Source organism: Aquarana catesbeiana, linkage group LG06 (assembly GCF_042186555.1).
Source record: "Aquarana catesbeiana isolate 2022-GZ linkage group LG06, ASM4218655v1, whole genome shotgun sequence".
NCBI lineage: Eukaryota > Metazoa > Chordata > Amphibia > Anura > Ranidae > Aquarana > Aquarana catesbeiana.
Window position 1 is genome coordinate 259957521 of NC_133329.1, and position 27684 is coordinate 259985204.

The window sequence follows — 27684 nt, forward strand, 5'->3', positions numbered from 1 at the left end:
CCTTGGCCACCTCAAGAAAATGTAGCGCTTAAATTTTTAATGAAAAGTGATGACTTAATCATCAAAACTGCTGACAAAGATGGGGGGATTGTTATTCAGGATTGTGCCAATTACATTCAAGAAGCCAATCGTTGACTTGCCGATCGATCCACTTACTGCAAATTAAGCAGAGACCCATTTCCCGAATATAAAGTAGATATCAACAATCTAATCGATCATGCCACACAACATAATATTATAAAGTGGAAGCCTTCTTTTTAAGTAGAGATTTCTATCGCACACCCTACTTTTATCATATCCCGAAAATCCACAAAAGTCAGACCAATCCTCCAGGCAGGTCAATTATAGCAGCAATGGACAGTATCACTTCTGGTCTGTCCAAGTATATTGATCATTACCTACAGCCTCTGTTCCAGGGTCTGCAGTCCTACATCAGAGATGGTGCTCATTTATTACAACAATTGACACCATACAAATAGGATAGTAATTGCATCTGGATGTTGTTAGATGTATATACATCCATCCCTCATAACTTTGGACTGGCAGCCTTGGACCATTTTTTATCCAATGACCTATATATGAGTCATGGACAAGCTGAGTTTATTTTAGAATGTACCAGATTCTGCCTGACCCACAATTATTTTAGTTTTGATGACCAATATTATTTGCAGGTACAAGGAACCACTATGGGCGCTAATCTTGCACCTTCTTATGCAAATTTAGCTATGGGTCTATGGGAGTCTCAGTCGATATGGCACAACAACCCCTATTCTAAATATCTGACGTTCTACAGCAGATATATAGATGATATCATTATCATTTGGGATGGCTCCAGTGATAGCATCCAAGATTTTGTAAAACACTGCAATGACATCCCACATGGTCTATCTTTCACTTATGTCACAAATCCTAATAAGTTAGCTTTTCTTGATTCAGAACTACACCACACAAATGATTAAATTCATGCCAAGAACTATTACAAACTCACAGCTGATAATTCTCTGCTACATTATAAGAGCTGTCATTACCATAAGTGGACAAAAAATATTCCAAAAGGACAATTTGCCAACTTATTATTATTATTGGAGGGAAAAAAACTGTGCTAGTCCAATGAACATTAAGGGTGGACAAAGTCCCAAAAAAGCTGCAATTAATGTGAGATAAACACAAACATAAATAAAAAAGAAAAAAATTTGCGCTAAATAAAGTCCACAGTGAAAATAAATGAATAAAATTAAATGAATAATTAAAGAAAAGTCCCAATTGTTGAACAGATGATGCAGATATTTGTTCACCAGTCAAATGGGTCAGTAGGGATGAGCTTCGAGTTCGAGTCAAACTCATGTTCGACTCGAACATTGGCTGTTCGCAAGTTCGCCGAACAGCGAACAATTTGGGGTGTTCGCGGCAAATTCGAATGCCGCAGAACACCCTTTAAAAGTCTATGGGAGAAATCAAAAGTGCTAATTTTAAAGGCTTATATGCAAGTTATTGTCATAAAAAGTGTTTGGGGACCTGGGTCCTGCCCCAGGGGACATGGATCAATGCAAAAAAAAGTTTTAAAACCGGACGTTTTTTCAGGAGCAGTGATTTTAATAATGCTTAACCACTTCAGCCCCGGAAGGTTTTACCCCCTTCCTGACCAGAGCACTTTTTACAATTCGGCACTGCGTCGCTTTAACTGCTAATTGCGCGGTCATGCAATGCTGTACCCAAACGAAATTTGCGTCCTTTTCTTCCCACAAATAGAGCTTTCTTTTGATAGTATTTGATCACCTCTGCCGTTTTTATTTTTTGCGCTATACACGGAAAAAGACCGAAAATTTTGAAAAAAAATGATATTTTCTACTTTTTGTTCTAAAAAAAATCCAATAAACTCAATTTTAGTCATACATTTAGGCCAAAATGTATTCGGCCACATGTCTTTGGTAAAAAAAATGTCAATAAGTGTATATTTATTGGTTTGCGCAAAAGTTATAGCGTCTACAAACTAGGGTACATTTTCTGGAATTTACACAGCCTTTAATTTATGACTGCCTATGTCGTTTCTTGAGGTGCTAAAATGGCAGGGCAGTACAAAACCCCCACAAATGACCCCATTTTGGAAAGTAGACACCCCAAGGAATTTGCTGAGAGGCATGTTGAGCCCATTGAATATTCATTTTTTTTGTCCCAAGTGATTGAACAATGACAAAAAAAAAAAAAAAAAAAAAAAATTACAAAAAGTTGTCACTAAATGATATATTGCTCACACAGGCCATGGGCATATGTGGAATTGCACCCCAAAATACATTTAGCTGCTTCTCCTGAGTATGGGGATACCACATGTGTGGGACTTTTTGGGAGCCTAGCCGCGTACGGGGCCCCGAAAACCAATCACTGCCTTCAGGATTTCTAAGGGCGTACATTTTTGATTTTACTCCTCACTACCTATCACAGTTTTGAAGGCCATAAAATGCCCAGATGACATAAAACCCCCCCAAATGACCCCATTTTGGAAAGTAGACACCCCAAGCTATTTGCTTTGAGGCATGTTGAGTCCATGGAATGTTTTATATTTTGACACAAGTTGCGGGAAAGTGACAAATTTTTTTTTTTTTTTTTTTTTTTTTGCACAAAGTTGTCACTAAATGATATATTGCTCACACAGGCCATGGGCATATGTGGAATTGCACCCCAAAATACATTTAGCTGCTTCTCCTGAGTATGGGGATACCACATGTGTGGGACTTTTTGGGAGCCTAGCCGCGTACGGGGCCCCGAAAACCAAGCACTGCCTTCAGGATTTCTAAGGGCGTACATTTTTGATTTTACTCCTCACTGCCTATCACAGTTTCGGAGGCCATGGAATGCCCAGGTGGCACAAACCCCCCCCAAATGACCCCATTTTGGAAAGTAGACACCCCAAGCTATTTGCTGAGAGGCATGGTGAGTATTTTGCAGCTCTCATTTGTTTTTGAAAATAAAGAAAGACGAGAAAAAAAATTTTTTTTTTTTCTTTTTTCAATTTTCAAAACTTTGTGACAAAAAGTGAGGTCTGCAAAATACTCACTATACCTCTCATCAAATAGCTTGGGGTGTCTACTTTCCAAAATGGGGTCATTTGGGGGGTTTTTTTGCCACCTGGGCATTCCATGGCCTCCGAAACTGTGATAGGCAGTGAAGAGTGAAATCAAAAATTTACGGCCTTAGAAAGCCTGAAGGCGGTGCTTGGTTTTCGGGGTCCCGTACGCGGCTAGGCTCCCAAAAAGTCTCACACATGTGGTATCCCCATACTCAGGAGAAGCAGCAGAATGTATTTTGGGGTGTAATTTCACATATTCCCATGGCATGTTTGAGCAATATATCATTTAGTGACAACTTTGCGCAAAAAAAAATAAAAAAAATAAAAAATTGTCTCTTTCCCGCAACTTGTGTCACAATATAAATTATTCCATGGACTCAACATGACTCTCAGCAAATAGCTTGGGGTGTCTACTTTCCAAAATGGGGTCATTTGGGGGGGTTTTGAACTGTCCTGGCATTTTATGCACAACATCTAGAAGCTTATGTCACACATCACCCACACTTCTAACCACTTGAAGACAAAGCCCTTTCTGACACTTATTGTTTACATAAAAAAATAATTTTTTTTTGCAAGAAAATTACTTTGAACCCCCAAACATTATATATTTTTTTTAAAGCAAATGCCCTACAGATTAAAATGGTGGGTGTTTCATTTTTTTTTTTCACACAGTATTTGCGCAGCGATTTTTCAAACGCATTTTTTGGGGAAAAAACACACTTTTTTACATTTTAATGCACTAAAACACACTATATTGCCCAAATGTTTGATGAAATAAAAAAGATGATCTTGGGCCGAGTACATGGATACCAAACATGACATGCTTTAAAATTGCGCACAAACGTGCAGTGGCGACAAACTAAATACATTTTTAAAAGCCTTTAAAAGCCTTTACAGGTTACCACTTTAGATTTACAGAGGAGGTCTACTGCTAAACTTACTGCCCTCGATCTGACCTTCGCGGCGATACCTCACATGCATGGTGCAATTGCTGTTTACATTTGACGCCAGACCGATGCTTGCGTTCGCCTTAGCGCGAGAGCAGGGGGGACAGGGGTGCTTTTTTTTTTTTTTTTTTTTTTTTTCTTTATTATTATTATTTTTTTATCTTATTTTTAAACTGTTCCTTTCATTTTTTTTTTTTTAATCATTTTTATTGTTATCTCAGGGAATGTAAATATCCCCTATCATAGCAATAGGTAGTGACAGGTACTCTTTTTTGCAAAAATTGGGGTCTATTAGACCCTAGATTTCTCCTCTGCCCTCAAAGCATCTGACCACACCAAGATCGGTGTGATAAAATGCTTTCCCAATTTCCCAATGGCGCTGTTTACATCCGGCGAAATCTAAGTCATAAAATGCTCGTAGCTTCCGGTTTCTTAGGCCGTAGAGATGTTTGGAGCCACTCTGGTCTCTGATCAGCTCTATGGTCAGCTGGCTGAATCACCGGCTGCATTTTCAGGTTCCCTGTTGAGACAGGAGAGCCAGAGAAAAACACGGAAGACGTTGGGGGGGGAGGGGCATTCCCTCCCACTGCTTGTAAAAGCAGTCTAGAGGCTAATTAGCCGCTAGGATTGCTTTTACATGAAAGCCGACCGCTGGCTGAAAAGAATGATACCAAGATGATACCTAAACCTGCAGGCATCATTCTGGTATAACCACTCAAAGTCGTGAATGGCGTACCTGAAGACAAAAAAATGGTTAACAATAAAGCACAGTAAACGGTAAGGTATAAAAAATTGCATACCTGAAAAGCAAACATGATAAAACATAATAACAATAAAACATTGCAGAATAGAATACAGTAAAAAAGAGCAGAACAATAGAGAGAGAATAGAGAGAGAGAGAACAATAAAACGACAACTATTTTTTTTTATTTTATATTTTTGTATGTGTTTTTTTTTTTTTTTTTTTTTTACACTTTTTTTTGTAACTAACTTTTATAACTGTAACCGGTTCCAGGTTCGGGTCTCTCAAAATGCGATGGCATCTTGGGAGACCCTGTGAAAGTGTGCCTAGTCTGTGCAATGCTGTACCCTACGCTAATACTCAACTAGTGAATGGTAGCGTTCAAAACATTCACCAATGCAAAGACCAGGATTGTCAGGACAGGAGGGACAATAATAGCGGGTGTCACGCCTATATCCGCGTTTGCTGCAGACACAACATCTTTTTTGGGGGGGTTCGTTGGGTAGGGGTACTCGGGAGGACATAAAGAAAATGCCTGTCATGCAGCCGACTGCATTTGGTTGGGGATGTGAATGGGGGAAGTACGGGCGCTGCAGAAGTGATGGGTTCCCAATTAGGATTGGCGAATGCAGCAGGAAGGGCATTATGGGCACGACGGGCCTGTGTTTGTCTTTTTGGTGGCAGCGGGACACTACTTGTGCTTGCCACCTCACCAGCTTGAACTGCACTTATGGGACTCGCCACGTCACCAAGTGTTACTGCAGTGCTGGTTTGACTACGACCGGGGTGTACTAGGCCGCTGGTGCTTGCCAGTTCACCAAAACGCTACCAAAAAAACTGTTAGCGATCGCAGGGATCAGGCCTGACTCTGCGAACGCTGCAGTTATGTGTTTAGTGTTTTGTAAGTGACAGTGATCGATCGATACTGCACTTGGGTGGGCTGGGCTGGGCCGGGCGGAGGGGCAAAACGCAGGTGCTAGCAGGTATCTGGGCTGATCCCGCTAACACTGCTTTTGTGGGAACCCTAAACTGCTGGGGACGCTAGTATAGATCTGATCGGATCAGATATTGATCCGATCAGATACTATACCACTAAGGGAGGTGTACGGTGCGTGCGTGGGTGTTAGCGGTACTGGCGCTAACCTGACACTGCTTGGGGCTGGTGCTTGCCAGTTCACCAAAACGCTACCAAAAAAACTGTTAGCGATCGCAGGGATCAGGCCTGACTCTGCGAACGCTGCAGTTATGCGTTTAGTGTTTTGTAAGTGACAGTGATCGATCGATACTGCACTTGGGTGGGCCGGGCAGAGGGGCAAAACGCAGGTGCTAGCGGGTATCTGGGCTGATCCCGCTAACACTGCGTTTTTGGGAACCCTAAACTGCTGGGGACACTAGTATAGATCTGATCGGATCAGATATTGATCCGTACAGATACTATACCACTAAGGGAGGCGTATGCTGCGTGCGTGGGTGTTAGCGGTACTGGCGCTAATCTGACGCTGCCTGGGGCGACGCATATCACCGCCGGGCGATCAGGGGGCTAAACTTTTATTCGGTAATAAACGGCGGGTGCCCTGACACTATAAAAAATAAACGAACTAACCAGCGTCACCCGTAACAGTTATACAGTGATCAGTGGTGAAAGGGTTAACTAGGGGGCAATCAAGGGGTTAAAACATTTATTAGGTAGTATATGGGGGTCCCTGTCGCTATAAAACGCTGACGGCGAACCTAAATATTTACCTCACTAACTATCGTCACCAGCGACACTAATACAGCGATCAGAAAAATGATCGCTTAGTGACACTGGTGACAGGGGGTGATCAAGGGGTTAAAACTTTATTAGGGGGGGTTAGGGGGGTACCCTAGACCTAAAGGGGGCCTAACACTCACTGCCCTAACACTGTAACTGTCACAAACTGACACTATGCAGTAATCAGAAAAAAAAAAAAAAAAAAAAAAAAAATACTGCTAATGTCAGTTTGTGACAGGGGGGGGGGTGATTGGGGGGGGATCGGGGGGCGATCGGGGGGGGATCGGGGGTGTAAGGTATGCCTGGCATGTTCTACTGTGTGTGTTTGTGTTATGTGCACTTACATGTCTTCTCTCCTCGGCGCTGGACGGAAACTGCCAGACCGAGGAGAGATGACATCACATCCTCTGCCTGTGTGAAACTACACACAGGCAGAGGAGGATTCCCATTGGCTGGGAGCGATCGCGAGGGGGGGGCCACGATCGGATGGTCTCCCCCTCGCCTCCCGACGCTCCCAGTCAGATGCCGACCGCCGCTGGCACCGGGGGGGGGTCCGATCGGACCCCCCGCCCGCGGGAGGCAGATCACGTATATATACGTGATTCTGCCTGCCCGTGCCACTCTGCCGACGTATATCTACGTTAGGCGGTCGGCAAGTGGTTAAAGTCAAACAATAAAAGTGTAATATCCCTTTAAATTCCGTACCTGGGGGGTGTCTATAGTATGCCTGTAAAGGGGCGCATGTTTCCTGTGTTTAGAACAGTCTGACAACAAAATGACATTTGGAAGGAAAAAACCCATTTAAAACTACCCGCGGCTATTGCATTGCCGACAATACACATAGAAGTTCATTGATAAAAACGGCATGGGAATTCCCCACAGGGAAACCCCGAACCAAAATTAAAAAAAAAAAAATGACGTGGGAGTCCCCCTAAATTCCATACCAGGCCCTTCAGGTCTGGTATGGATATTAAGGGGAACCCTGGCCAAAATTAAAAAAAAAAAACGGTGTGGGGTCCCCCCAAAAATCCATACCAGACCCTTATCCGAGCACGCAACCTGGCAGGCCGCAGGAAAAGAGGGGGGGGACGAGAGTGCGCCCCCCCTCCTGAACCGTACCAGGCCACATGCCCTCAACATTGGGAGGGTGCTTTTGGGTAGCCCCCCAAAACACCTTGTCCCCATGTTGATTAGGACAAGGGCCTCATCCCCACAACCCTGGCCGGTGGTTGTGGGGGTCTGCGGGTGGGGGGCTTATCGGAATCTGGAAGCCCCCTTTAACAAGGGGACCCCCAGATCCTGCCCCCCCCTGTGTGAAATGGTAAGGGGTACTTACCTCTACCATTTCACTAAAAAACTGTCAAAAATGTTAAAAATGACAAGAGACAGTTTTTGATAATTCCTTTATTTAAATGCTTCTTCTTTCTTCTATCTTCCTTCATCTTCTTCTGGTTCTTCCTCCGGCGTTCTCGTCCAGCATCTCCTCCGCGGCGTCTTCTATCTTCTTCTCCTTGGGCCGCTCCGCACCCATGGCATGGGGGGAGGCTCACGCTCTTCTCTTCATCTTCTTCTTCATCCTCTTCTCTTCTTCCTTCTTCTCTTCTTCTCTTCTTCATTTTCTTCTCCGGGCCGCTCCGCATGCTGGCATGGAGGGAGGCTCCCGCTGTGTGACGGTGTCTCCTCGTCTGACGGTTCTTAAATAACGGGGGCGGGGCCACCCGGTGACCCCGCCCCCTCTGACGCACGGGACATGACGGGACTTCCCTGTGGCATTCCCCGTGACGTCACAGGGAAGTCCCGTCAAGTCACCGTGCGTCAGAGGGGGGCGGGGTCACCGGGTGGCCCCGTCCCCCGTTATTTAAGAACCGTCAGACGAGGAGACGCCGTCACACAGCGGGAGCCTCCCTCCATGCCAGCATGGGTGCGGAGCGGCCCGGAGAAGAAAATGAAGAAGAGAAGAAGGAAGAAGAGAAGAGGATGAAGAAGAAGATGAAGAGAAGAGCGGGAGCCTCCCCCATGCCATGGGTGCGGAGCGGCCCGAGGAGAAGAAGATAGAAGACGCCGTGGAGGAGATGCTGGACGAGAACGCCGGAGGAAGAACCAGAAGAGCCAGCAGAACCAGAAGAAGAAGAAGATGAAGGAAGAAAGAAGAAGCATTTAAATAAAGGAATTGTCAAAAACTGTCTCTTGTCATTTTTAACATTTTTGACAGTTTTTTAGTGAAATGGTAGGGGTAAGTACCCCCTTACCATTTCCCACAGGGGGGCCGGGATCTGGGGGTCCCCTTGTTAAAGGGGGCTTCCAGATTCCGATAAGCCCCCTGCCCGCAGACCCCCACAAACACCGGCCAGGGTTGTGGGGATGAGGCCCTTGTCCTCATCAACATGGGGACAAGGTGTTTTGGGGGGCTACCCCAAAGCACCCTCCCAATGTTGAGGGCATGTGGCCTGGTACGGTTCAGGAAGGGGGGGCGCACTCTCGTCCCCCCCTCTTTTCCTGCGGCCTGCCAGGTTGCGTGCTCGGATAAGGGTCTGGTATGGATTTTTGGGGGGACCCCACGCCGTTTTTTTTTTTTTTTTTGTGCGGGGTTCCCCTTAAAATCCATACCAGACCTGAAGGGTCTGGTATGGAATTTAGGGGGAACCCCACGTCATTTTTTTTTTAAAATTTTGGCCAGGGTTCCCCTTAATATCCATACCAGACCTGAAGGGCCTGGTATGGAATTTAGGGGGACTCCCACGTCATTTTTTTTTTTTATTTTGGTTCGGGGTTTCCCTGTGGGGAATTCCCATGCCGTTTTTATCAATGAACTTCTATGTGTATTGTCGGCAATGCAATAGCCGCGGGTAGTTTTAAATGGGTTTTTTTCTTCGAAATGTAATTTTGCTGTCAGACTGTTCTAAACACGGGAAACATGCGCCCCTTTACAGGCATACTATAGACACCCCCCAGGTACGAAATTTAAAAGGATATTACACTTTTATTGTTTGACTTTAAGCATTATTAAAATCACTGCTCCTGAAAAAACGTCCATTTTTTAAACTTTTTTTTGCATTGATCCATGTCCCCTGGGGCAGGACCCGGGTCCCCAAACACTTTTTATGACAATAACTTGCATATAAGCCTTTAAAATTAGCAGTTTTGATTATTCATGTTCGTGTCCCATAGACTTTAACGGTGTTCGCGTGTTCGAGCGAACTTTTTTCCTGTTCGCATGTTCTGGTGCGAACCGAACAGGGGGGTGTTCAGCTCATCCCTATGGGTCAGCATAAAATTAACACCATGTGAAATACAAGCTTACCAGATTGTAAGCCAAAACGTGCAGATGGCCGTAACCCCAGCCTGGGTTGTAGATCTTGTGAAATGAACCCACACGCTTGGAATCCTCTCAAAACAGGTATCAATATAAATCAAACAATAAAAATACATCATAGCGTGATACTGTAAAAACTATGAATTGTGCACAGTGGATACAGAAAGCCCTAACATCGTGACCAGGAAAGAACAAACGCTACCTTAGTGAAAAGAGCAACTTTAAGTGACCCGTCACCACATAGAGGGCCTCCTTACCAGACACTGGAAAAAAACAAGCAGATGTCTCCTTTAGGAAGGCAAGATGTTAGCTGTAGCCAAACATTCACTTGGATGATAGACGCTAATGGCACTTACAGCGTGGAACCACAAGGACCGTCCGACCATAGATGCCAATGGTAAATGACCCAAGGGAAGAAATAACACACTATAGTGTAATACCATCAACACTGATTTTATTAAAAAGGGAAATACACTTACAAAAAGCGATAAAATGCATGCATGAAATGTAAGCCGGCCAGCAATATTCAAAAGCTCCCGTCCTCTTCGACGAGACAAGCGTGGTGACGTCAGCACGTACCTGCTCAGACGCGTTTCGTCATAGCTAACATTCTCAATGGGGAACGGGCAGCGTGCTGAGTCACCACCTCTTATAGAACCACACCTCGGTCTGAGTCACGGATGTGAATCAATAGCCGCCATCTTAGTCATGGGCAGCCCTTACTACAATACTAGATTTAAAAATGAGACCACAAGAAATTCGAAAATGAAAAATTCCAAAAACAAAACATAAATAACCTTATCAATAAATGTATTGGGAGAGTATGTAAGCCCAACCATTACCTCAATAGAGTGAATATAAAAAACGTAATCTATTGTTAATTATGAACACAAAGGTAACAGACCCTTGTGTCGTGAATGTGTATATATATATACATATATATATATATATATATATATATATATATATATATATATATTGATATTCGAGTGTTGAAAGACTCATAGAAGGAAAAAGATAATAAGGAAAATTTCTATGTAAATATATGAATCTATGGGAAATTTTATAAATATAAAAATATTATTAAAATATTACAAAAATGTAAAAATTGAGGAAAAGTTATAATTATAAAAAATAAAATTAAAAATGAATAACAAATATAAATAATTATATCTAACACCCCAATGACATTAATATTGTCAGCATATAATCATAGATTGGAAGGCATATATGCAGAACACCACATAAGTGTCTCAGACCGAGTTTACAATGAATCTCACCTAAGAACTGTCAATAAAGGCATTCACGTCCACATCAATGTTGAGCCCATAGGGCGCATAGGTTCTAACCTTATATATCCATGACATTTCGAGTTTAGAAACCTCTCTCACGAGAGAACTAACATGCCAATTCTGGCTAAATTTATCCATACCCATAAAAAGGGTGTTAGAAGGGTTCTTCTTATGTACTAACACGTAATGTTTGGATACTGAATGATTCTTAAATCCTGATTTAATATTCGTAATGTGTTCATTTAACCTGACCTGTAGGGGGCGTTTAGTCCTCCCTATATACTGTAATCCACATGGACACTGGAGTAGATACACCACACCATTTGAGGAACAGGTGATGAAAGGTTTAATGTCAAACCGTGTCTGAGTACTAGTGGACTACTGGTAGTTCTCCTGTGGATGCAACTGTTAAGTGAGCAAACTCTACATCTGCGACATTGATAGTAGCCTGTTAGTTGATCAAAAAAACTCACATTTTTTATGGGTGGGTCAAGAATATTGGGAGCCACCCTATTTCTCAACGAAGATGCCCCTCTAAAGACCACCTGAGGTTTTTCTGGTAGAATATTACGAAGCACACGGTCGTTACAGACAATATGCCAATGCCTGGACACTATTTGCTTAATATTCCTGTGTTGTAATGAATACGTAGTCAGGAAAGGGACTGTTGGTGATGATCTATCCAAATTCTGAGGTGGCTTTTCCACAAGGAGATCCGCCCTATTTAATTTTTTTACAGAGTCTAGACCAGTCATTAAATCATCTCTAGTATAGCCCTTTTCTAAAAACCTCTGGGTAAGAATCTCAGCTTGTTCTAAAAAGACCTCCTCCTTGGAGCAGTTCCTCTTGAGCCTCATATATTGGCTCTTTTGAACTGAACCAAGCCAAGGCCTATGGTGGCAACTACTAGTGGGAATAAATGAGTTCCTGTCCGTGGGCTTGAAATAAGTTAGAGTATTGAGTTTATCTCCCTCCACCCTAATTACCAAGTCCAAGATGTTTATTTCAGTTGGACTCATTTCATATTTCAGCTCAATACCTCTCTGATTATTGTTAAGAAAGGACATAAATGACTGAAGGGACTGGGCATCTCCCTCCCATAGGAGGAGGATGTCATCTATGTAACAAATTCACAGGACCATTTGAGGTATGTGCTGGGCATAGATGACATCCTCCTCCCACCCGGCCATAAATAAATTGGCCAGGCTAGGGGCATATTTAGCCCCCATACTCTGTTTGTAAATTGATTACTAAACCAAAAATAATTATGGGTTGCTGCAAACTCTAATAAATCCATCAAAAAGGAGATCTGATCAGAACGTAAACCTGAGTCATGGACCAGAAAACCAGACACAGCATCTAAACCCAAATCGTGTGGTATTACAGTATATAGGGACGTAACATCAGCTGTTGCCAGCAATATCCCTGACTTCATGTTTATACCAGACAAAATATTCAGCACATGCCTAGAGTCTTTGACAAACGAAGGCATTTGGCGGACAAGAGCTGTAGGATCTTGGGCAAATAATAGATTGTTGGGGTCCTAGGTGCTTTGGGTATCAAAAATAAGCTTTCCTTTTTGCATAGAATTCAAAAGGTCAAGGAAGGCAAGGACAAGTATAGTGCTCCTCGTCATTTTTCCGAACATCACAATAAGTCCACCGGAGGTCTAGAGGTTTGGATCATTGAACAGATGCCCAAAAATCTCTGAGGCTCTGTGAATGTGAAACCAACTGGATTTATATTCCCTTAAAGTGGGAGTCCGGCGACCAATCTTTTTTTTTTTTTTTAGGTCATTGAGACACTTTGCTAACCCCAAAATAATACTCACAGTTTGGGTGTAATATTTACGCCTCTGTCTGTTTTCGTACTGAAGAATAACTTAAAAAATGTGATGCTGGCTGTTTCCATCTTGCATGTGAAGCCCACAAGCATTGATTTCCTGGATACGATGAATGCTGTTCATTCATAGCTTGTTCACACTGAATCTTGGGAAGCCTGACACTAAGCTCCCAGGAGACAGTGCGGCGCCGGGGAAAGGCAATAAACACGCCTACTCCCATGGGAGGAGAGACAGGAAGTGCCACAATAAAGTACAATATAAAGGTAATTACAGCGATAAAAAAAAATTCGTGCGGCATTTAAACATCCATGCAATTAACTGAAGGGGGTAAGATTAAGTTAAAAATTTGAGTGGAACCCCGCTTTAATACCCTTGTTCCCTGGAGGGATAAATGAGGAACTGGAGGTGTCCACTATACTATGACATTATTTTACAATATCCTTTTTGTTCCTTTTTTCCTCTAGGGGTTATCAGTTTGCTTTGATGGCATTATAAGATAGCTGGGGTGGTGGGCGGCTCCTCCTAATAGTAAGTAACCATTATATTGTAACTGTACTTGAGGGTCCATAGTGTTTTTGGCCCCATTAAATAAATTACGTACTATAAACATATTGCTTATTAGCTATAACACAAGAGTGCACAATATAATTTGTTATGTGCAATTTATTCTTCTAAAAATATCCAAACAAGATTTACTCAAAAAAGCCCGTTATATAACAATTGGAATCATGAGTTTTCGAATCATTGCCCCTGACTACTTTATAGGATAACTATAATGATAGTTGTTCAATTAATACATTTTCTTTGTTTCATCAGATTCAATAAACTAAGTTGTGCTCTTTCCTAATTAAACCAATCAATATAGGTCTATACCTAATTCTCTAATGCTAATAACATTTACATTTAACTCATTATTATTATTATTATTTTTTCTTTATATTTAAATTTATTTTTATATTTTTATTTGTTATTTTTATATCTATTTATTTATGTTTAGATTTATTTTAATTTCTATTTCCATTTTTATTTATTTAATATTTTAATTTATAAATTTATATTTATTTTGTTTATTATTTTTCTTTTCTTTTCCCCATTTAGGTATAACTAGGTCTATTCACTATAGCTGGGTACATGCACCCGTTTTTAAATTACATTAATTGTATATCTTTCTCCCCTTTTTTACTATATATATAAAATTTTAAGCATTATTAATTCATAATTGTCATGCAATAGAGGTCTATGAATGTATTAGATGTGTTTACTGCATATTTTTTCATTTTTTATATATAATGTTTATATGAATATTTTTATATATATACATCATTTGATGTGTGTGTATATTCTGTATCAGTACCTATATCAGTATTGATGCAGGGTGTTTAGTTTCTACATGTTGGAGAGAGATTAGAACTCTCTCCACCACAAGATGGCAGTACACCAAGGCACTTATAAGGCTGTCTTTAGCCTATGTTACATTAGCTTGACAAAGGAGCGTGCACTGTGTACACTGTGTCTAGTGCGCATGCTGCAAAACTCGTTGTGAGCACACCATTGACGCCATCATGCCCAACGTTGCGTTCCAGCCCCCTCCATCAAGCTCCAGCTGCTCTCCATGCCTTGTTCTCGATCCCACTTGATCGCCAAGCATCCTGCAGGTCAGTACAGCTATCACGACAGGTTGTGTGAGCCATGCATGCAGCAGGGACAGATGCCAGCGTCTTACTGGACCAAAATGTGCCTGTTTACCTATACCTCAATGTGTGTTTATATTGCACTCATGTACCATTAAATGTTTACAGTCTTCACTCAGAGGCGCCTGTTTTTCTCTCCTTATACACGGTGAAGTGAACAGCCTCAGATGATACAAGGGGATTAAACAAATCTCCCTACATAAGTTTTACATGCATATCTGCTGTTTTCACCTTTATATACTGTTTAGAAAGTGCACGTCCTGTTAGAATTTTCTCTTCCTCATTCATCTGTAGGAGTGGATTATTGCTATACACTGTGAGACAGCTGATTGGAGGAAAGGCACACACCCCTCCCCACACATGTGGATGTAGTAACTTCCCCGACATACACTTCTGTTTCCTGTCTCAGAGAGCTTGTCAGAAGTTATCAGGCAGATAACAGAAGAACGAAGCAGGACAAAGCTACGGGACTTAGTGCTCTGGGGAAAAGCGCTACATACACTTCAAGCCTGTGGGATGTGACCTAAAGCTTGCTTATATTGAAACATGAATGCATAGTAGGCTTTACAAAAGGAGCACTGTGCTTGTAACTTTAAATTAAAAAATGGAGATTCTAGGAACACTTTGCACAGCATGTACCCACTTGTGGAAAATAGTGGTAAGAGGAACAGTACTGAATCCACTTCTTTAACTGATATGAGTCTGCATCCCTCATATTCTCTTCTGCTTAGAGGGCATAAGATTTATGCTAGCCGTAAGAACATAAGGCTTGATGTTGCATGCTATATGATGAATACGTGTCTGGAGTTCTGCCTTTGTTTTTACTTTTCAAAGAACAGGTGAGGATTATATAGAAGGACAGAATAATCTTCTGCATTCCCAGACTGTGCGGGTCATACCTAGAATAGAAGAAAGTGAAATAGAGGTGTTTATATCAACTCAAGATCCGACATCAATACAGGTACAGTGTCCTGTATGTTGTGCAGAGTATTGCAATTAAGCACTGGAAACTTCTTGGATATAGCAAACAGCTTTACTTTTATGGAGAAATATAATACATGCCTTTTATCATAGAACAGGAAGAGAACACAAACAAGCTCATATAACACAATAAGAATGGTACTTCCTGTGATTACCACACCATAGATACACACTACAGTGCCATCTGCTGGATAGATAGGTATAATGCATACAGTATTTAGTTCACAGTACTTTACATTACATGCTGTTGCTCTTCCAACACTGTACTCTAATCTTCTTGAGTGCTTCCCGTGCAACCTGTTAGAAGAAGGTTTTATCTGGGGACCCATGATCAATTTTTTGGGCTCCCTGTGATCATTAGTTTTGTTCCCTACTGAGTTAACTGTGTGTTAATTTTTTTTTATTTAGTTCAGGGGAAGAGATTAAAGCTCGCTATAAGTGGCTTTGTTTTTTTTTTGGTTCAGTCAGATTCCTTCATCTACACAAACGAGGTGGGAGGAAGACTCCCGCAACCAGGGAATTGTATTCTAACAACAGTTCCCACTGCTGTCAATACACTGATCGGCATCTGCAGCCTATTGGCTGCTAATCAAGTAATGTTTTGTTTGTTCTTTGTTCAAAAGAAGTTGAACAAAGCATGGCCAAAAACTGATCAATATTCAGCCGTTCCCTGCTGAACCAGCTTTAGAGATTATTGATGTACTACTTACCAGATATATTTTGGGATCAAGGAACAATAGCAATATCACATTTGGGTCCTGGAAGAACACTCTTTATTAATGCATTAGATTGAAAGTAGTATTAAAGGCAGACTTTTTTTTTTTTTAATAACAACCATGTTATACTTACCTGTTCTGTGCAGTGGTTTTGAGTTTGGTTAATTGCCTAAAGTTAAAATAAACTGTCCATAAGAGAAATATGGGGGCTGTCATCACCAATCAGGAAAGTAAAAGATAATGTCAGAAGTCCCTATCTGAATATTTGTTCTGAGTTTGTGACTCAATGTATTGAAGCTTAAAGTGACCCTAAAGCTAAAAATGTTTTTTTACCTTAATGCATTCTTTGCATTAAGGTAAAAAACTTTTTCTATTTCTCTGCCCCTCTGTGCTACATCTCTTCTCCCCTCTCTTCATCTTTACACAGCACTAGCCACTGGCTCCTGTTGCTGTCAATCAAATGCAGTGAGGAGGAATTGGGGAACGGGACTAGGTCCCGCTGTGTAAGTCTATGGAGCATGGCTCTATAGACACACAGCTCAGGAGCGCGCAGACACTGTGTGCCTCTATAGCAAATGGCTTGCTATGGGGACACAGGAAGAAGAAGAGGAGCCAGGACCACCACCGGGGTACCCGAGAAAAGCAGATTGGGGCTGCTTTGTGCAATATCACTGCACAGAGCAGGTGAGTATAATATGCTTGTTATTTTAATCAAAAACTTTTTTTCTTACTTTAGTAACACTTACAAGTGGTTGTAAACGTTTACATATACCCAGTGAAGTGATTAGCCTCAAGTGATACACAAAGATGAAACAAATCCTATTGGATAAGTTGTACCTGTTTATCTGCATCAATTTCACCTCTACAGCCACTCAAATGCATGGTTTGCACAGAATTTCTGAGCTTCAGAAGTCATGGGGGCAGGGATCTGATGTTGCACACTGCACAGCACAGAGAGGAGAGCTGAGTGTAGTTTGAGAGCTGTGTGGAAAGAATGGACACGCCCCCCTCTACACAGTCTCATAGGGAAATATGCACAGCTGACACTGTCAATCACCTGCTGAATGCTGGAGGGGGACAGGCTGTCTCCGGGGATTCCCTGATGTCAGGGAATAAATGATCAGAAGTGACTCATGTAGATAGAGGGAGGAGAGAAAAATAAAAAATTACACTTGGTGCTTTGGATTGAGGCATGTAGACACTATAGAAGAATATGTTTTGTTTTTTCGTTTCAGAGGTTTACAACCACTTAAAGGATCAGAATGACTGCAATGCAACTAGCATTTGCAGAATGAGAGGTCACCAATGGTAGCCTCCACATTTCTTTCTTGAAAGATTTACTTTATGTATGCATGAGTTTGTGTGGTTCCCATTTTGGAAAGGTTTTTACGGTTTATTCAAGAATTAATAATAAGCTTTTATAATTTACATGTAAAAATGCACATGCCATATTACCATGGTATCAGCAAGGAGCTGCATGTCTTACATTGCTGGGTTCTTCTGACAGGCTGCAGTGGCATCTGCTTTAAACATCCCCTCTGATTTCATCCTTTGCTGTGTGGAGAAAAAGCAGCACACAGACCTCTCACACACAGCCTCTCAAGCTGCTATCACTGCTGTGGCTGCTCACAAGTAAGTATATAAGAGAATGTATGATATGTTTATATTGTGTATATGCTGTATACATACCTAGAATACACCTGAATTAGACAATCTAAACAATAACTGTTCAAGAAAACGCAAATGGCTAAATTGGGCAATTCAGACTAAGTCTATGATGAAAAATACGTACGTAGAGACTACCTTCATTGACAAATACACATTAAAATGAACTGAGGGACCCAAAATTAAATAGGAGTTTTAAGAGGAATAAAATAGAAGTAGGACTTTATATGAGCCGTGACCATCCAGTGCACAGGACTCCATCCCTAATTATTACATATAAAAGGAGGGGTTTTGGGACTTTATATGAAACAAGACACTTGGGTAGATTAAATCAATCAATATAGTAAAAAATATTATTTTAATGACAGCATGGAAGGAGACAGTACAGTGGATAACATTAATGGTATAACAATATATAGTAAGCACGATAAAAAGGCATGATAGAATCATAACAATAAAATTCATAGTACAGTAGCATATTTGCATATATTTGATAATGAACCATCAGTACACTCCAACGTAACTATACACTAGTAGCCAATAAAATTTGATTGATGATTTAAACAAAGTAAGTGGTACTCTAGGTCCTCACATATTTATTTTTCCTTTCTTTATTTCCTCCACCATTTAGCTCTGTTCTATGTTAGACCCCATCAATATCACCTCAACTATTATTTCGTTTTTGTTTTATTTTTCACCAGTTTCCTGGGCTCACCCCCATTACCTCAGTTCTGGTAAGGTGACCCCCATCCAACACGTGCCATCTATCTTTCCACCTGGCCTGTTACCGGTCTTGTGCGCTACCTCAGCTCCCGGGGGGATGATTTCTCACTTCCATATGCCTTCTGCTATATACCTTCAACATTATTATTTACCTTCATGTCAACTATACGTAAGAGTTGGTAGGACCATTGACACATGTTCCCTCTCTTCCTATTATAATCAATTACCATTGATTATTAATTCATTGTCTATCATAGGTACCCCATATGTATAGCTGCTCCTGATGAGTGGAAACGATCCACGAAACGCGTCGAGATTTTTACCTTTGGATGCTATGCCAGATTAATCATGATTCTACCATGGGTTTGATTTGTTTAAATCATCAATTAAATTTTATTGGCTACTAGTGTATAGTTACGTTGGAGTGTACTGATGGTTCATTATCAAATATATGCAACTATGCTACTGTACTATGAATTTTATTGTTATGATTCTATCATGCCTTTTTATCGTGCTTACTATATATTGTTATACCATTAATGTTATCCACTGTACTGTCTCCTTCCATGCTGCCATTAAAATAATATTTTTTACTATATTGATTGATTTAATCTACCCAAGTGTCTTGTTTCATATAAAGTCCCAAACCCCCTCCTTTTATATGTAAATAGGAGTTTTGTTTTTTTAAAGCTGGGTTCAGCTTTCCAAGCCTCCCTTTTGGCCAGTGAGGCCACTAAATCACATTAAAGCAATCAGTGCCATGTCAGTTACCCAGATAACCATGACAGGCCCCAAGACTACAGTTCAGGCATATTATACACCCTGAGAAGCGTTCTTCTGCAGTCCCAGTACCCTAAAGCCTGGGCTGGTGTAACTAGCAGGTTAAACCTGTGCTGGGACTTCCACATGTCCGAGGATCACAACATCAACCTTATTTAAATGACCCCACATGCACAGGAACTCGAGATTACATTTATTTGCAAGGATCTGAGTTATGAGTGGGCGGCTCCCACATACTATATTTGGAGATGGGGTCTGGGTGGGACCAACTAATAAAGTGGGTATGAGGGGTGGTCCCCACATATTTATAGGCAGGGTCAGGGTGTGACCAACCTATACAGTGAGTGTTAAATGTTAATACCTACCCGGAAAGTGGGCAGACAAAATGCGGACCATGGATGGATGAAGTGTAGACTGTGTGCGTGGTTAACAGTGGAATGTGATACCATAATGTTATATGTGAATGCTTAGACAGAGGGTCACTGGTGGACACATAAAAACTAATGGCGGCTAGATTATTTTGTTTCTGGAAATATGGCAACTTCTTTTGGTTGCTTATAGAAAGATGTTTGGCAGTTGTAACATGACCTACATTTGGGTTTCATGCCTGAATTCAATGAATCAGCACCAGGGTAGCTTAACTTGTTTTCCATTAAGCAACACGATAATTGTTATGTTCACTGCTGTAGTGAGTACAAAGATTGTACAAGACTGAACAACAAAGCAAAGTATAAGTCATGCAAAACAACATATATATATATATATATATTTATTTATTTAATATAGGCATTTATATAGCACTGACAATTTTCACAACTCCCTCGTGGAGCTTACCATCTAAAGTCCCCATCTCACTAGCATACTGTACAAATACAGTTTACACATACTAGAGTTAATTTAGAATTAAAGTAGAACTATAGGCAACATTTTTTTTGTCATTGCCGAGATTTCCCTTTACTTCCTGTCCCATAACCAAACAAAAAGTAAGGGGATATCCCTGCAAATTAAGAGCATTCCTTGGGGACCCCCAGGCCACCAGAGCGAGTATCCACATTGGAAGATTGGACCCTCTATTACTGTTTTGGGGACAACCCAAAATTTGTGATTTTCTTTGCTTTCACTTTCAATGGTAGTGATAAACAGGACAAATAACGAGGGTGAAGCTCCTTAAGTGGGGGGCACAGACAGCAATAAAACTGGCTAGTGCTCTAATCCTGCTGCACTCTATCCAAAACTAAAAAAAATGTTGCCTTTAATTATACTTAAAGCCAATTATCTTACCAGCATGTCTTTGAACTGTGGAAGAAAACCAGAGCACATCCATGCAAGCAAAGGGAAAACCTAGGACCAGGGGCAGCCCGTCCATTAAGGGCTCACGGCGCAGCCCCCTCTCTCCAACCACCACCTCTATGACTAATGGATAGGTTCATGCATTGCATGAATCTATCCATAGCCGCCGCTGCCACCCCCTATTTAGGCGTCTGGTCCCTTTTTGGACATTGGGCGCCTGAATTCCAGAGGCAGGGGGTGTTTTTTTGAAGCACCTGATTAGAGCCATAGGCTCTAATCATTCGCTTTTCTAACACACCTGGGTGGTGCTCCGAGCGCAATGCTTTTTTGAAGCCCATTAGAGCCATAGGCTCTAATGGGCTTCAAAAAAGCAAACCAGCTCTTAGCCAATCAGGTAGCGCGGGTCTAATACCCGTTACCTGATTGGCCGAAGGCAGAATCGCTCCGATTGGACGCCAAAACGTCAAATCAAAATGTAAGAAGAGAGAAGGGGAAAACATGGAGGACACAGGAGCTGTCCCACAGCTCGTCACCGACTGCCTGACCCTCCACTAAGATGGGGTAAATGTTGGGCAGACAGTGGGCGGGGGCCACAGTGACGGCATTTGATGGGCACAAGTGGCTGCATTTGACAGGCACAAGTGGCTGGATTTGATGGGCACAGGTGGCTGAATTTGACGGGCACAAGTGGCTGCATTTGATGGGCACTAGTGTCTGCATAAGACGGGCACAAGTGGCTGCATTTGACGGGCACAAGTGGCTGCATTTGATGGGCACAAGTGGCTGCATATGGGGGGCACAAGTGACTGCATATGATGGGGCACAGTGGCTGCATTTGATGGGCACAAGTAGCTTCATTTGTCGGGCACAAGTGGCTGCATTTTATGGGCACAAGTGGCTGCATATGATGGGCACAAGTAGCTGCATATGATGGGCACAAGTGGCTGCATATGATGGGCACAAGTGGCTGCATTTTATGGGCACAAGTGGCTGCATATGATAGGCACAAGTGGCTGCATATGATGGGCACAAGTGGCTGCATATGATGGGCACAAGTGGCTGCATATGATGGGCACAAGTGGCTGCATTTGGGCACAAGTGGCTGCATATGATGGGCACAAGTAGCTGCATTTGACAGGCACAAGTGGCTGCATCTGCATTTGATGGGCACAGTGACTGCATTTGATGGACACAAGTGACTGCGTATGATGGGCACAGTGGCTGCATATGATGGGCACAGTGGCTGCATATGATGGGCACAGTGATTCCTCCCACTGACACCAATGATGAGGTGTTATTCCACCCACTGACAACAACAAGAGGGCACAATTCCTGCAAATGAAATCAATGGGTACAATTCCTCCCACTGACAGCAACACTGGGGCACAATTCCTTACACTCACAGCAAAGATGGGGCACTATTCCTCTCCTAATAGCAGAGTTGGGGCATCATTTACTCCCACCAACATCAGGACATTTTCTACTCCCACTGGCCACAGACTGGCCCCTCTAAAGTCTGAAGGACAGTAAACTGGCCCTTTTGTTTAGAAAGTTGAATGGATTTATACATGAATAACAGGATTCTTCATTAAAGACAACTTTGATCAGAAAGTTTTGAGGGAAGATGTTTGTGTTCCGACAAGATTTGCGTGACTGTGTGTATGCAAGACAAGTTTGAGCCAACATCCGTCGGAAAAAATCCATGGATTTGGTTGTCGGAATGTCCGATCAATGTCCGATCGTGTGTACTGGGCATTAGTCTCACCAGTGCTCAATTTGGATGTCTATGGCACAGGAATTAGTTTCTTTTAACATTTGTATCTTACATGAACTCTACTTTATTAGGATTATGACACCCATATTCATATTCAACCACAACATTTTATTGTGGGCTTAGCTACCTATCAGTTTATGGTTGAAAGAGAGGTCATGTATGCTGCCAAGAGGCAGTGTAGGCTAATTATGCCTAATACCAACTGCATACATATATTTTTCTAGGTGATAAAATGTGCAATGTACAGTTTCTCACAATGTATTATGGTTAGTCCAAAAAAATAAACAAGACATTGGTTGCTATAATAGATCGTGTCACTTAGTTATAAAATGTTTGGATTTCTCTATTATGCAATAGAATTATATATATATATATATATTTGGGGATGGCCCCTTCCTGTTCCAACATGACTGCGCACCAGTGCACAAGCAAGGTCCATAAAGACATGGATCAGCCACACCACTGCCTGCCTGCACCACCCACCAACTTAATTGTCCTGGGAGAAACTACTTTTATACAGACATGATAGTATTTACTGGTTGCCAGCCCTAGGAGGCTAATTGCCAGGCACTGCAGCCGGAGACAAAGTCAGAGGCAGCGCTTGCCAGTCCCCTTTGCAACCCGATAGGGTGGAGCACTGCCTAAAGCCTATGGGTGGCCATGGTCAAAGTGTTGGGAGTGCTATGGGGGTGCTAGCAATATTTAGGGGCTATAGCACCCCCCCCCCCAAGCACAAACCTGGTCCCGCCTCTGTAGGTTCCCATCATGGTAGAGGGAGGACTTTAATTGATTATGGCAGAACTTCCAACAAGAACAATTCATTAGTAGTATCACCAGAGGCCTCACAAGCCTGGGGCCCCTGACCCCCCCAACATCCTACTGGGCCCCCCCCATGTGCCCCCCCAATTAATCCAGCAGCTGAAAGCCGACAGGAGGGAGAGACACACACAGCATCTTTCTGTGACTGTCACAGTGCACCGATCTGCCTCCCTGTCCGGGCATCCCCACAGCACTGCCTGTTTTCTTCTGCCACAAAACAGATGGATCTGTCAGGACACAGAGTGGGGGAAGGAGCCCCTTCTTAGGGCTATCTTAATGCACAGGCTCTTCTGCAAACTGCCCAGGGGTCCTTGGGGCATGGAGGGCCCTAGAAGTTTCCTCCCAGCAGTATTCCCCTCACTTTGACCATCTCTTGCTACACTACAGGTGAGTTCTGTTACCTGTCTCTCAGCTGTCTTCAGTGCCTTCTCCCTCCCCACCTCAGCCACTACTATCCCATTCTGCTCCCTTCCATCCTCACACAGATCTATCTCTGCCTGTCATACTGCTCTCAGATCGTTGTTAACCCTTGCTCCCTTCTCCCAGCCGGTTTGCCGACATCTCGCAGCCCTGCTGATTTACAGCCTCTTCCCCAGCCGGCCGGCCAAATTCTTTTCCAGACACTTTCCCTCACTCCCCTCCCCCTTCTTTCCCCTGTCTTCTCCTCTGCAGACACTTCACCTTCATGCAGGTGTGTGTCCTAGGATCTACAAACACTGCAAATGGCAGGAATCCCCCACCCTGTACACCCAAGCCCGGATTTACTCCCTTTGCCGCCCCAAGGCCGGGCCCTTCAATGCCGCCCCCCCCCACCACACCACCAGAAAGAGCCCCCAGACATAATACGGTCAAAGACTGCAGACATGATACAAGAGATGGTCAGAGACTGCAATCATAGTACAGGAGATGGTCAGAGACGGCAGACATGATACAGGAGATGGTCAGAGACTGCAGACATAGTACAGGAGATGGTCAGAGACGGCAGACATGATACAGGAGATGGTCAAAGACTGCAGTTCCTATGGACATTAGTAGATAATGGCCGATCGGCCCTCTCACCTGACCCAGCGATACAGCAATGGTTCCCCTGATCAGGAGTCAGCTCACTCTGAATTGCCCGTGGCGACTCCACTGGGTAGCACCCAGATCTGTATTCCTGCAATGACTCCATTCCTTTCTCCGCCAGGGATGGCGCCAGGCTGTGTGGCTTTCCCTCTGGTGGTGCAGGGCAGCGGGATTCTCTCTCTGATGGTGTTCCCTCTGCACTGCCCTCTCCCTCTGGAGCCCTGGGTGTACTTTCCTGGGTGTAGACCCCCCCAGGACAAACCACCCCCTTCCATTAGTACAGACCCTCCCCCCAGGACAAACCCCCCACCATTAGTACAGACCCCCCCCCAGGACAAACCCCCCTCCCTTCATTAGTACTGACCCCCCAGGACAAACCCCCCTCCCTTAGTACAGACCCCCCCAGGACAAACCCACCCCCCTTCCTTAGTACAGACCCCCCCCAGGACAAACCCCCCTCCCTTAGTACAGACCCCCCAGGACAAACCCACCCCCCTCCCTTAGTACAGACCCCCCCAGGACAAACCCCCCTCCCTTAGTACAGACCCCCCAGGACAAACCCACCCCCCTCCCTTAGTACAGACCCCCCCAGGACAAACCCACCTCCCTTCATTAGTACAGACCCCCCAGGACAAACCCACCTCCCTTCATTAGTACAGACCCCCCAGGACAAACGCCCCTCTATTAGTACAACCCCCCCCAGGACAACCCCCCTCCATTAGTACAAACCCCCCCAGGTCTACCCCCCTCCATTAGTACAAACCCCCCCAGGACAACCCCCCTCCATTAGTACAAACCCCCCCAGGACAAACCACCCCTCCCTTCATTAGTACAGACCCCCCCTAGGACAAACCCCCCTCCATTAGTACAAACCCCCCCCAGGTCAACCCCCACCCCCTCCATTAGCACAGACTCCCCAAGGACAAACCGCCCCTCCCTTCATTAGTACAAACCCCCCAGGACAACCCCCCTCCATTAGTACAAACCCCCCAGGACAAACCCCCTCCATTAGTACAAACCCCCCCCGGACAGACTTTGCAGGACAACCCCCCCTCCATTAGTACAGACCCCCACCAGGACAAACCCCCCCTTCACTAGTACAGACATCCCAGGACAACTCCCCCTCCATTAGTACAAACCCCCCAGGACAACCCCCCCTTCACTAGTACAGACCCCCCAGGACAACCCCCCCTTCACTGGTACAGACCCCCCAGGACAACCCCCCCTTCACTAGTACAGATCCCCAGGACAACCCCCCCTTCACTAGTACAAACCCCCCAGGACAACCCCCCCTTCACTGGTACAGACCCCCCAGGACAACCCCCCCTTCACTAGTACAGACCCCCCAGGACAACCCCCCCTTCACTAGTACAGACCCCCCAGGACAACCCCCCTTCACTAGTACAAACCCCCCAGGACAACCCCCCCTTCACTGGTACAGACCCCCCAGGACAACCCCCCCTTCACTAGTACAGACCCCCCAGGACAACCCCCCCTTCACTAGTACAGACCCCCCAGGACAACCCCCCTTCACTGGTACAGACCCCCCAGGACAACCCCCCCTTCACTAGTACAGACCCCCCAGGACAACCCCCCCTTCACTAGTACAGACCCCCCAGGACACCCCCCTTCACTGGTACAGACCCCCCAGGACAACCCCCCCTTCACTAGTACAGACCCCCCAGGACAACCCCCCCTTCACTAGTACAAACCCCCCAGGACAACCCCCCCTTCACTGGTACAGACCCCCCAGGACAACCCCCCCTTCACTAGTACAGGCCCCCCAGGACAACCCCCCCTTCACTAGTACAGACCCCCAGGACAACCCCCCCTTCACTGGTACAGACCCCCCAGGACAACCCCCCCTTCACTAGTACAAACCCCCCAGGACAACCCCCCCTTCACTGGTACAGACCCCCCAGGACAACCCCCCTTCACTAGTACAGACCCCCCAGGACAACCCCCCCTTCACTAGTACAGACCCCCCAGGACAACCCCCCCTTCACTGGTACAGACCCCCCAGGACAACCCCCCCTTCACTGGTACAGACCCCCAGGACAACCCCACCTTCACTAGTACAGACCCCCTAGGACAACCCCCCCTTCACTAGTACCCCAGGACAACCCCCCCTTCACTGGTACAGACCCCCCAGGACAACCCCCCCTTCACTAGTACAGACCCCCCAGGACAACCCCCCCTTCACTGGTACAGACCCCCCAGGACAACCCCCCCTTCACTGGTACAGACCCCCAGGACAACCCCCCCTTCACTAGTACAGACCCCCCAGGACAACCCCCCCCTTCACTAGTACAGACCCCCCAGGACAACCCCCCCTTCACTGGTACAGACCCCCCAGGACAACCCCCTCTTCACTAGTACAAACCCCCCAGGACAACCCCCCTTCACTGGTACAGACCCCCCAGGACAGCCCCCCCTTCACTAGTACAGACCCCCAGGACAACCTCCCCTCCAAGTGTGTACAACAGAACAGATGGAGACAGGGACAGGCTTGGGCGGGAGTGAGAGGAGAACACGTCCCCCCCGCCGCCGCACAGAGACCAGCCGCTCCGATCTTCGGCGGCTGCTCTCCTTCTCTGACAGGAGGAGGGAGGGGGGACGGGCTTGAGCAGCGAAAACACAGCGGTGGCAGCGGTGACCTGCGGAGGGAGCCGCCTCAGTCTGGACACAGAGAGGAGGAGGAGGGAGAGGAGCACTCTAGCGCTTCAGCGCCCCCACCTCTCTGGCGCCCGGGTGCACTGCATGCTGATGTTAGTGTGGGGGGTGGCGGCGCCGCCCCTGTACCACTGCCGCCCCGAGGCCTGGCCTCGGTGGCCTTGTGGGAAATCCGGCCCTGTGTACACCCCCTACACTCTTTACTAGTTAATGGAAATCTGTCCCTCTCCCCCTCCCAGCCAGACAGCCCATTTACTTTTATTATACTGTGACTATTCCTCGCCAGCCAACAGTATTCCCTATGCCCATCCCTCCCCAGTCCCCTTGACACCCATCTATTTGCCCCCCCCCCACACCCTTCCCTCATGCCAGCACAAATCCTCCTCCTTTTTTATCCCAATATAGACCAGGATCTTCCTCTTTCATTCCAGTTCTCCTCTACCCATCCCCCATCTCATACCCACCTCCACTTCCCCCCCTTCCTCCTCCTCCCCCACCCCATGGTTCTCATTCCCATCTCTCCCACCCGCCCCCCCATTTTTTTCAGGGCTTA

General features: G+C 44.6%; 1 protein-coding gene across 2 annotated transcripts in view; it reads left to right on the top strand.

Annotated features, from left to right (window-relative positions):
- The window catches only part of LOC141146727 (aldehyde oxidase 1-like), a 238943-nt gene that overhangs the window by 157024 nt on the left and 54235 nt on the right, over window positions 1–27684 (top strand). For both annotated transcript variants that reach the window (XM_073633237.1, XM_073633236.1), the window contains exons 14-15: window positions 15485–15606; window positions 17850–17974. In XM_073633237.1, coding sequence (XP_073489338.1) covers window positions 15485–15606; window positions 17850–17974 — 247 coding nt within the window. The remainder of the gene's footprint in view (window positions 1–15484; window positions 15607–17849; window positions 17975–27684) is intronic.